Source organism: Xenopus laevis, chromosome 5L (assembly GCF_017654675.1).
Source record: "Xenopus laevis strain J_2021 chromosome 5L, Xenopus_laevis_v10.1, whole genome shotgun sequence".
NCBI classification, from domain to species: Eukaryota; Metazoa; Chordata; class Amphibia; order Anura; family Pipidae; genus Xenopus; species Xenopus laevis.
This window is the reverse complement of record NC_054379.1, coordinates 157,856,567-157,868,170: the sequence shown is the minus strand read 5'-3', so window position 1 is coordinate 157,868,170 and position 11,604 is coordinate 157,856,567. Positions and strand designations below refer to the sequence as shown.

Sequence of the window (11,604 nt, the reverse complement as noted above, 5' to 3'; positions counted from 1 at the left end):
AAGGGACTCATGTAGCAGAGCATTTCTGTTATTTCTGCAATCAGTTATGAGGAAGTTGATGGGATTCTGACTGTGGATGTTGCCACTTCTCCAAGGAAATCTATGTGGACTTTATGTGGACCATTTTTGTTTATATATAATATTATATTTATTGATGTATACATATATATATATGTAGTGATTGTATTTATATAAACTCGCAACTGTGCAAACTTTAATAAATGTAACTTATAATTAACTGTATTGTTTATGTGTTGTGTTTTTCTTTTAATTTACCCAGAAGATAGAAGTGTGCAATAGGGCAATGCTCTGTTACATTTTTTTAAGGGACATATTTAGGGAGTTATTAGGACAGTCTCAGGGGTTTTATGGAGGTATGCAAACTTGTCATGGTTAGTGATTTGCAGTTCAATCATGTCTCCTCATAAGCACCTTCTCTCCAGAGAAACCAACCCCAACCTTGACATTCTACCCTCATAGTTTAAATCCTCTATTCTTTTAACCAGTTTAGTTGCACTTAGTCTCTGCACTCTCCCCAGCTCATTTATATCCCTCTTAAAGACTGGAGCCTGGAACTGCACTGCATACTCCAGGTGAGGCCTTACCAGGGACCTATAAAGAGGTGGATTTATGTTTTCAATGCCCTACCAGGCAAGACTTTATTTACTTAAGTAGCCACTGAGTGGCACTGCCTAGAGTTACACAGCTTGTGATCTGCAAAAATCCCCAGATCGTTTTAGTTAAGAACCCCAAACATTTAGGGGCCGATTCACAAAGGGTCGAATATCGAGGGTTAATTAAGCAGGCCTCCTGTCTGGGGAAGTGCTTCTCCTCCTGCGGACTCGGGCTCTGGCTGCTTCACTGGCCGAGGGGTGATGCTGGGCAAGGAGAGGGGGCAGCGGGGTGCCGCTTGAGGGACTAGGGGGGTTGGGCTCCGTGTTACTCCCGACTGAAGTGGAAGTGGACCGGCTGGGGCTGTGCAATAGTGAAAAGGCACTGTAGCCCAAATGGGTTGAAGGAGGCGGCTGCCCGCTCCATTTGCCCCCGGGGGGGGGGGGCATTGGTAGGGGAACTGGATGTGCATTTCACTCTGGGTGATTGGAGGACATGTCAGTGCACATACAGGGATTAACCTCCCTCTGGGTACATCCCCCAAAACGGGAAGAGTTTTATAATTCCCACGGGGAGCCCCGTTGCCATGCGCCTGGTCACTCTACAGCCGGTGACGCAGGTCCTCCTCCGCTACCCCCCAGAATGGCCGGTGACTGTCACAGAGCGGTAATGAGGAAGGGGGCAGGCTTGCGCAGCTGCAAGAGTGGGCGTGTCGGACCAAATCAAAAGTCGACAGGAGAGGTACGACATAAAGGCCCTCTGCCAATGACATGCCGAAGAAGCACGGATATCGCAGCCCAGCGTCCGGCTCACTAAAACACAGGGCAGAGCGACCCCTCGGGCAATTGCCAGATACAACAGATTACCTGTCCGGGCCTGGATCCCATATATAAAGTAAGCCACAAGGGCATTTTAACAGATACACCACAAATGAGAATTCACAGGTAAGGTATTTCTTTATCTCATATTTGTTTCCTCGGTGTGGATGATAAAAAAACACTGCCTTTTGTAACCCGAGTTACATTGAGTACAATGCAGACAGGGAAAAGTGCCAAACTTTAGATTTTGCAAAAAAAAAAAAAACAGCTGTTTAACAGCTGTATTTAGTAGACTGAGTCCCCAGTCGTTCGGGAGGCAGAAGGAAACATTAGGGAGGAGTAGGGATGGACGAATTTTTTTGCCTTGTTTCGGCGCAAAAATGACACCCATAGACTTGTATGGCGTAGTGCGTAAAAAAACAAAAAGACACACACCAAAAAATTTTCGCTGCGCAACAATTTATTTTGACGCCCATAGACTTTAATGGGCATTGGCAACATTTCGCTGAAACTAAATGGGTCAAATTCGCCCATCCCTATGGAGGAGGTGTAGGGATTTAACAAGGGGTTTGCTTCTCCTTTAATACAGGATTGTACCTCTCTGTCCCTTGCTGCTTCTGCTGTCTGGTTATAATCAAGAAATGTTTGATTCCATAGTATGGAAGAGCACTGGGGCCAGCAAAAAAATTCTCATAATTATAACTTTTATTATGATTATGATTTAATAAAGTTGAAATTATGACTTTTAATCTAACAAGGAAATTCTTAAATCATTTCAGAACTTCACAGACCAGTGCAACTTTTTACCCCTTATTCAGTAAATGGTTTGGAGACCAGGTCCCCAGTGGGATTTTGGGGTACTGGCCAGTGGAGGGGGGGGGCTAGTGTGGCTTGGATAATGAGTGAATGACAAGGCAAAATGTTTACCATAATTCTGTCCACTCGTTATAATGTCACCTGCCTATGGATTTGGGCTGCCATAACTGTAAGCTCTGTGGTACATCAGCAGTTCATAGATTCCCTGTGCCTGTATCCCCAGCCTGTTACTAAGGGACATTCAGTAGGAAATAAGGAAGAAATGAGAGGCAAATGGGGGAGAAAGTGCCTGTGGGTATAAGTTGTGCAAAATATTAATTAGTGTGATTCTAATTCAGTAAATAGCACCCAAGAACCCAGTGCTGTACCATAATCTCTTTATTGGAGAATTCTTTAAACTTATATTTTGAACAGTATTTCCTTAAATATGGTGACAGTTCTTCTCCCATAATGACTATGAAGATTTTCATTCTTCCAGGTCATGGTATATATAGTATAGGTCAATCTAAAAACAACTGGACTTGCTGAGTAATCAATGAAGACGTTTCACTACTCATCCGAGTACATTGTAACTCTTCAAAGAGGTGACATTTGAAGAAATTCACAGAGGTGTTGATTCTGTGTAGTTACTGTGATAGGATTATCCAATGTGTCATGCAACTCCTAGATACAGCACCAGTCAGTTGAACTGAAGAAGCTGCTCGGATGAGTAGTGAAACATCTTCATTGATTCTCCAACTACAAGTTCTTCCTCCTCGCTGTGATGTATGGAGTGCTATTGTGCATATTCACTAGCGCAGTGTCGCTTTATTGCTCCATACTATTCTGGACTCATCAGCTGCCCAACAGCCCATCCAAAGTCCCTATCATTGTGCTGTTCAGCCTGACCACATTCTTCGCTATAATGCTATTCCGACTTTTCCTTGATCATTTCGAACTGGCTCTAAGGAATATAACTGATCGGGAGGACAGTGATAACACAGAGGAGTTTAATCCCTATAACTTGGGCTTCAGCAAGAATCTGAGAGAAGTGTTTGGCAATGAAAAGAAATACTGGTTCCTCCCAATCTTCAGCAGTTTAGGAGATGGCTTCTCATTCCCAATGGGTGAGGCCACAATGGACATAGAGAAAAATGCTGCTATTGCTGCCAAACCCCCAAGTGAGTCCAACAGTCAACTACTGGAAGTGAAAACCACCCAGAAAAGTTAGAAGGGACTCATGTAGCAGAGCATTTCTGTTATTTCTGCAATCAGTTATGAGGAAGTTGATGGGATTCTGACTGTGGATGTTGCCACTTCTCCAAGGAAATCTATGTGGACTTTATGTGGACCATTTTTGTTTATATATAATATTATATTTATTGATGTATACATATATATATATGTAGTGATTGTATTTATATAAACTCGCAACTGTGCAAACTTTAATAAATGTAACTTATAATTAACTGTATTGTTTATGTGTTGTGTTTTTCTTTTAATTTACCCAGAAGATAGAAGTGTGCAATAGGGCAATGCTCTGTTACATTTTTTTAAGGGACATATTTAGGGAGTTATTAGGACAGTCTCAGGGGTTTTATGGAGGTATGCAAACTTGTCATGGTTAGTGATTTGCAGTTCAATCATGTCTCCTCATAAGCACCTTCTCTCCAGAGAAACCAACCCCAACCTTGACATTCTACCCTCATAGTTTAAATCCTCTATTCTTTTAACCAGTTTAGTTGCACTTAGTCTCTGCATTCTCTCCAGCTCATTTATATCCCTCTTAAAGACTGGAGCCTGGAACTGCACTGCATACTCCAGGTGAGGCCTTACCAGGGACCTATAAAGAGGTGGATTTATGTTTTCAATGCCCTACCAGGCAAGACTTTATTTACTTAAGTAGCCACTGAGTGGCACTGCCTAGAGTTACACAGCTTGTGATCTGCAAAAATCCCCAGATCGTTTTAGTTAAGAACCCCAAACATTTAGGGGCCGATTCACAAAGGGTCGAATATCGAGGGTTAATTAACCCTCGATATTCGACTGGGAATTAAAATCCTTCGACTTCGAATCGAACGATTCGAAGGATTTAAATCCGACGATCGAAGGAATATCCTTTGATCAAAAAAACTTCGGAAAGCCTATGGGGACCTTCCCCATAGGCTAACATAGAGTTTGGTAGCTTTTAGGTGGCGAACTAGGGGGTCGAAGTTTTTTCTTAAAGAGACAGTACTTCAACTATAGAATGGTTGAATAGTCGAACGATTTTAAGTTCGAATCCTTCGATTCGAAGTCGTAGTCGAAGGTCGTAGTAGCCCATTCGATGGTCGAAGTAGCCCAAAAAGCACTTTGAAATTCGAAGTTTTTTTACTTCGAATCCTTCACTCGAAGTTAGTGAATCGGCCCCTTAGTGTATAATTTGCATTTATCAACATTGTACCTGTTTGCTGCCCAGTTTTCCAATTTAGTCAAATCACTATGCAATGTGGAGGTGTCCTGCATGGAACTTATAGTTCTGCACAACAGTACTTACTATGCCCACCTCCAGGTGATTGAAAAAACTGAATAAAAGCAAAGGACCAAGGAAAGACCCCTACGTTGCTCCGCTAGCAATAATGTCAATGTTATATGTTTTCCCAGAGAACCATAAACTATAAACAAAACTGTCATTAGAGGTGTAATAGGGGCAGGTAAGAAAACTGGAAAAGCAAGATGGAGACAGTAGACCAAGATGGCAGCAGTAACACGTTATATCTGTTTTATGTGTGTGTGGGGTAATATATATGACAACAGTTACAAATTATACCTGTGTTGAGAATGAAGGGGGGGTTTATGTATACATTACAGGACAGCCACACATGGAGCTGGTGCAATATGGCAACTGTAAGACAAGATAGAAATATCATACATCTGTGTTGGCCAAACTCCAACCATTGTTGTTGAAGTACAACAGCCAGTACTGACAGATAGCTGAAGGCCCATCAGCAGAAGGATCATTAGTTGAAGATCATTACATTATATAAATATGGGGCACAGAAAAACTATTTTGCACCAAGTCTCACTACAAATTAAAAATGGCCTCCGCCACAGATATATTTTTAGTTGAATTTGATGCAATGTAACCTCTGCCTTCCAAAGTTTCACTGTGTCCTTTAATGTTTGAATCAGTAACTAGGTAACATGTTACTGCACCCAAACACATTTGACCGATTCAAGAGTTCAAATGTTAAATAACCCACATTGACCAATCAGCAGTTTTCATTCACTGGAAATAACACGTGGTACAGAAAATCACATGGTTCCAACAAGTGTTCATGGGCCGTAGAAAGCCGCAAGGATGAAATGGTCCACCACAGTGAAGGGGTCAATGGGCAATCTTGGATACAAGGGTTGAATAATGTGGATAGACAATGTGAGGAAACCTCAAGCAAATGAGATTCCAGCATGTTTTATATGTTTGGCTTCAAGATAAAACATTGTCTATTATACAGTGGGGGGCCAGATGGGAAAATGCCATAGCACAGTCTGCAAGTTCCCTTACAGAACCATTATGTAGCGATTCTGGGACAGATAGAGCGGATAAGGGCATGATTGTGGAAGAGTGAGGGAGTTAGGAAGTGTGTAAGGGAGAAGGCAAGGGATTGAGGGAGTTATAGTGTATAGGATTAGAGGACAGGAAAAGGGGAAGGGCTTAGGTTTTAAATAGGAGCAGAAAGTGCGGGAAGTCATTCCTACCTGGGAAGCATTGGGAAATCAGTGTTCCCTCCCGCCCGCCCTGTTTATCTAAGGGGGGGGAGTTACCAATAGTCGCAGCTTTTGGCGTAGTGGGGTTGCCATAATGGGTAACCAAAAAGGGGGCAGTGCTGTCAAGGTGAGTTTGGGGTTGGATAGGCATGGGGCTAGGCTTGGGAAAAAGGGTTCACCATAGGCAAGGAAGTAAGTGGCGGAAGCTTAGCCTTAGGTTGGAGATTGTGTTGTGATCTGGAAAAGTGTTGTTAATATTGGTTCATTGTTAATGCAGCCTTAAGCGGCTAGTGTGCGTGTTTAAAACATATGTTAACATGTTATGTATTTGTCATAATAATGTGATATATTGTATTGAGTAATGTTATAATAAGTTAAGCTGTTGTTGTATAATAAACTAAGCTGCGGCCTTTTCAACCAATAAGTTGTGTTGTGTAATATTTGATGGAAAAAGGGGGAAATGACTGAATCAAATTATACGCAAATCATGCCGATTCTCAGTATTTCTCCTCGTTTCCTATGACACAATTCTTTTCTAAATATAAAATCACTGTCTAACCTGTGACCCGTTGGCTTTTTGACCTTCAGCCCTTGAAGGACCTACAATCCCAGAAGCTGAAGCCAATTATAGTACAGTACTGCTGGGGCACCAAAGGTTGGACTTTTCTTTTATTGACTTAAATTCTAATCTGCCCTTGGTGTGCCCTTAGCGTCCAACAGTAAAGCCCCCCACCAATCACTGTACAGCATAAGATACAACAAAACCCTCACACAATTTAGCGAGACAGATAACTCTCTGACACAGGGATCTGTTTATTACAGCACTAAGAGCTGACACGCATACCTTCCAACTGTCCCGTATTTTGCGGGACAGTCCCGATTTTGAAAGCTCAACCTGCAGTCACGGATTGTTACTGAAATGTCCCGACTTTCTTATTGATCTCCTGCACTAAACAGCCAGGAAAACATGCAAAGTTTCTAAAACTTAATTGGCTTTTGGTAGAGAGCCCAGAATACGTGGCAGGTGCACTTAGATACTTTTTTAACAATTAAGGACCAAGGACTACACAGCCAATTTCGCTGCGCAAAATCGCAGGCGTCACGTCAGATGCAACGGAAATAAGGTAAGTAATTCAATTGTCACATCGCGTCGCATTGTTGATGCAACACGACACAACTCTCGTATACAGACGCTGCAAGTCTCAGACGCTCAGCGCCAGTGACGAAACTTCGCAACTGAGTGAATAAGCGTTGCATGAGCGAGGTTTTGTCTGGCGAAGTGTGGCGATGGCGGTGAGGCTATCGCTAGCAAATTTTTGGCGGTTAGTGAATTTGCCCCTTAGTGTTCTCTCTGGCCTCACCCTAAAGAAGCATTTTCACTGCTTCAAATGAGACTTCGGTTCCTTTTTGCTAAAGGGGGGGCTTCTGGTTCTTTGTTCTTTTGTATTAGGAAAAAAGGTCCCCTGCTATCTGTCTATAATGCTCTCTAATAGTATATAAAGCTATATAAAGTGCAATCATGTCCCCTCCCAATTCCCTTTTTTCCAGAAACAACCCCAACTTTTTCAGCCTATCCTCATAATTTAAGTTTTCACTCCCTCAGTTTATTTGCACTTAGTCTCTGCACTCTCTGTTATCCTCAAAAATATAATTAACGATGCCCCAAAAACACTACCATTTAGTATATAACTCACATTTTTGTTTTTTTTTTAACGTCTTGCACTTATTAACATTGAACCTCATATGACAATTTGGTGCTCAGTTCTCTGCAAAGTGGCAGCATCCTGCATGGGTTGTTCACCTTTAAGAAAACTTTAAGTATGACGTAGAGAGTGATATTCTGAGACAATTTGCCATTAGTTTTCCTTTTTTATTTGTGGTTTTTGCATTATTTAGCTTTTTATTCACCAGTTTGCAATTTCAGCAATCTGGTTGCTAGGGTCCAAATTACCCTACCAACCATGCATTGATTTGAATAAGAGATTGGAATATGAACAGGCTTGAAATGAAAGATGAGTAATAAAAAGTTGCACTAACAATAAATGTGTAGCTTTACAGAGCAATCGTTTTTAGATGGAGTCAGTGGCCCCATTTAAAAGCTGGAAAGAGTCAGAAGAAGAAGAAGGCAAATTATTCAAAAACTATATAAAAAAAAAAACTAATTAAGACCAACTGAAAAGTTGTTAGCCATTCTATAACATACTAACGGTTAACTTAAAGGTGAACCACCCAGCCTACCTGAGGCGCCAGTAAGACTCACTCTGCATACCGTACTCAGCACTCTTCTGAGACACTTAATGATATGCCAGATGCCTTGTCAGCATCTATGACGATCTTTAATAACCTTAGATAAAAAAGAAAGCATTTGGTTAAAAACAAATCTACAACAAGTAGTATGTAACATCATTGTATGTATATACAGGACCATCGTAATTACCTACAAAAATGACACCCATAGACTTGTATGGCGTTTTTTCCAAATTTTTCCGCTGCACGACAACATTTTTTCGACGCCCATACACTTTAATGGGCGTTGGCAACATTCCGCTGGCGGCGGATTTTTGGCGACACGAAACGGGTCAAATTCACCCATCCCTATGGAGGAGGTGTAGGGATTTAACAAGGGGTTTGCTTCTCCTTTAATACAGGATTGTACCTCTCTGTCCCTTGCTGCTTCTGCTGTCTGGTTATAATCAAGAAATGTTTGATTCCATAGTATGGAAGAGCACTGGGGCCAGCAAAAAAATTCTCATAATTATAACTTTTATTATGATTATGATTTAATAAAGTTGAAATTATGACTTTTAATCTAACAAGGAAATTCTTAAATCATTTCAGCACGTCACAGACCAGTGCAACTTTTTTCCCCCTATTCAGTAAATGGTTTGGAGACCAGGTCCCCAGTGGGATTTTGGGGTACTGGCCAGTGGAGGGGGGGGGGTGCTAGTGTGGCTTGGATAATGAGTGAATGACAAGGTAAAATGTTTATCATAATTCTGTCCACTCATTATAATGTCATCTGCCTATGGATTTGGGCTGCCATAACTGTAAGCTCTGTGGTACATCAGCAGTTCATAGATTCCCTGTGCCTGTATCCCCAGCCTGTTACTAAGGGACATTCAGTAGGAAATAAGGAAGACATGAGAGGCAAATGGGGGAGAAAGTGCCTGTGGGTATAAGTTGTGCAAAATATTAATTAGTGTGATTCTAATTCAGTAAATAGCACCCAAGAACCCAAGCTGTACCATAATCTCTTTATTGGAGAATTCTTTAAACTTCTTTTTTGAACAGTATTTCCTTAAATATGGAGACATTTATTCTGCCATAATAATTACTAATGATCATTAACTCTGTAATACTGTTGGCAGGTTCAAATATGGAAAGGTGAGTAGCACTGCAGGCATTACAGTTGGTTGCTATGGTTACATTATTTACGTTTGCAAGGTTGTTGATCTGCAGATCATTTGCATCTGGTTTCCTATTGGCTGAGACTACTATAGTGATGTCATACAGAGTGCATTGTGAAGTCATAAAGAGGAGAGTTGTTTATTGATGTTACTCACTAACTTGCTTTGTCATAAGACCTACGAGCGCTGGTGGTGACACATCAGAGACTCAGTCTTATCGCTTTTTGGATTTTTTCTTACTTTCTATCGTTATTTCAAAACTATAATTATGTCAAATGAAGAGAAAGATACTAAGATAACAATTAATGAAAAAGAAGAAGAGGAATATCAGCGTTCCTGCATGAGGAAGATCTCCCGGATCGTGGTTCTACTTTTGATTGGACTCCTTGCTACCTGCTATTATATATTTGTGGTGGAGCTGTGCATATTCACTGTACAGTTATTAGAGGCAAAGGTGACTTTCCTGGTGATTTTCCACCTTTTGTTCCTCCTGTGCGTGTGGTGTTATCTCCGGACTGTTATGACGCCTCCCGCTGTCCCTCCTGAAAAATTCCGCCCATCGGAGGCTGACAAGCAGCTTTACCTGAGCGATGAGAGGCCACAAGTGCTGCAGGAGATCCTCATTCGTATGGCTAAAGACTTGCATATTAAGAAGGCTGTAAGGTACTGTACCACATGCCATGTGATAAAGCCAGACAGGTGCCACCATTGCCCAGTGTGTAACGTCTGTATACTGAAACTGGATCATCACTGCGGATTTCTAAACAACTGTGTGGGATTCTCCAACTACAAGTTCTTCCTCCTCGCTGTGATGTATGGAGTGCTATTGTGCATATTCACTAGCGCAGTGTCGCTTTATTGCTCCATACTATTCTGGACTCATCAGCTGCCCAACAGCCCATCCAAAGTCCCTATCATTGTGCTGTTCAGCCTGACCACGTTCTTCGCTATAATGCTATTCCGACTTTTCCTTGATCATTTTGAACTGGCTCTAAGGAATATAACTGATCGGGAGGACAGTGATAACACAGAGGAGTTTAATCCCTATAACTTGGGCTTCAGCAAGAATCTGAGAGAAGTGTTTGGCAATGAAAAGAAATATTGGTTCCTCCCAATCTTCAGCAGCTTAGGAGATGGCGTCTCATTCCCAATGGGTGAGGCCACAATGGACATAGAGAAAAATGCTGCTATTGCTGCCAAACCCCCAAGTGAGTCCAACAGTCAACTTCTGGAAGTGAAAACCACCCAGAAAAGTTAGAAGGGACTCATGTAGCAGAGCATTTCTGTTATTTCTGCAATCAGTTATGAGGAAGTTGATGGGATTCTGACTGTGGATGTTGCCACTTCTCCAAGGAAATCTATGTGGACTTTATGTGGACCATTTTTGTTTATATATAATATTATATTTATTGATGTATATATATATATATATATATAGTGATTGTATTTATATAAACTCGCAACTTTGCAAACTTTAATAAATGTAACTTATAATTAACTGTATTGTTTATGTGTTGTGTTTTTTTAAGGGACATATTTAGGGACTTATTAGGACAGTCTCGGGGGTTTTATGGAGGTATACAAACTCGTCATGGTTAGTGATTTGCAGTTCAATCATGTCTCCTCATAAGCACCTTCTCTCCAGAGAAACCAACCCCAACCTTGACATTCTACCCTCATAGTTTAAATCCTCTATTCTTTTAACCAGTTTAGTTGCACTTAGTCTCTGCACTCTCTCCAGCTCATTTATATCCCTCTTAAAGACTGGAGCCTGGAACTGCACTGCATACTCCAGGTGAGGCCTTACCAGGGACCTATAAAGAGGTGGATTTATGTTTCCAATGCCCTTCCAGGCAAGACTTTATTTACTTTAGTAGCCACTGAGTGGCACTGCCTAGAGTTACACAGCTTGTGATCTGCAAAAATCCCCAGATCGTTTTTAGTTAAGAACCCCAAACATTTAGTGTATAATTTGCATTTATCAACATTGTACCTGTTTGCTGCCCAGTTTTCCAATTTAGTCAAATCACTATGCAATGTGGAGGTGTCCTGCATGGAACTTATAGTTCTGCACAACAGTACTTACTATGCCCACCTCCAGGTGATTGAAAAAACTGAATAAAAGCAAAGGACCAAGGAAAGACCCCTACGTTGCTCCGCTAGCAATAATGTCAATGTTATATGTTTTCACAGAGAACCATAAACTATAAACAAAACTGTCATTA

At 41.3% G+C, this 11,604-nt stretch overlaps 1 protein-coding gene across 1 annotated transcript; it reads left to right on the top strand.

Moving 5' to 3' along the window:
* Positions 1-9,639: 9,639 nt before the first annotated feature.
* On the top strand, positions 9,640-10,637 carry LOC121393951 (palmitoyltransferase ZDHHC20-A-like). Its single transcript, XM_041563808.1, has one exon. It carries the CDS (start codon positions 9,648-9,650, stop codon positions 10,635-10,637), a length of 990 nt encoding a protein of 329 aa, XP_041419742.1. The 5' UTR covers positions 9,640-9,647.
* Positions 10,638-11,604: the final 967 nt, after the last annotated feature.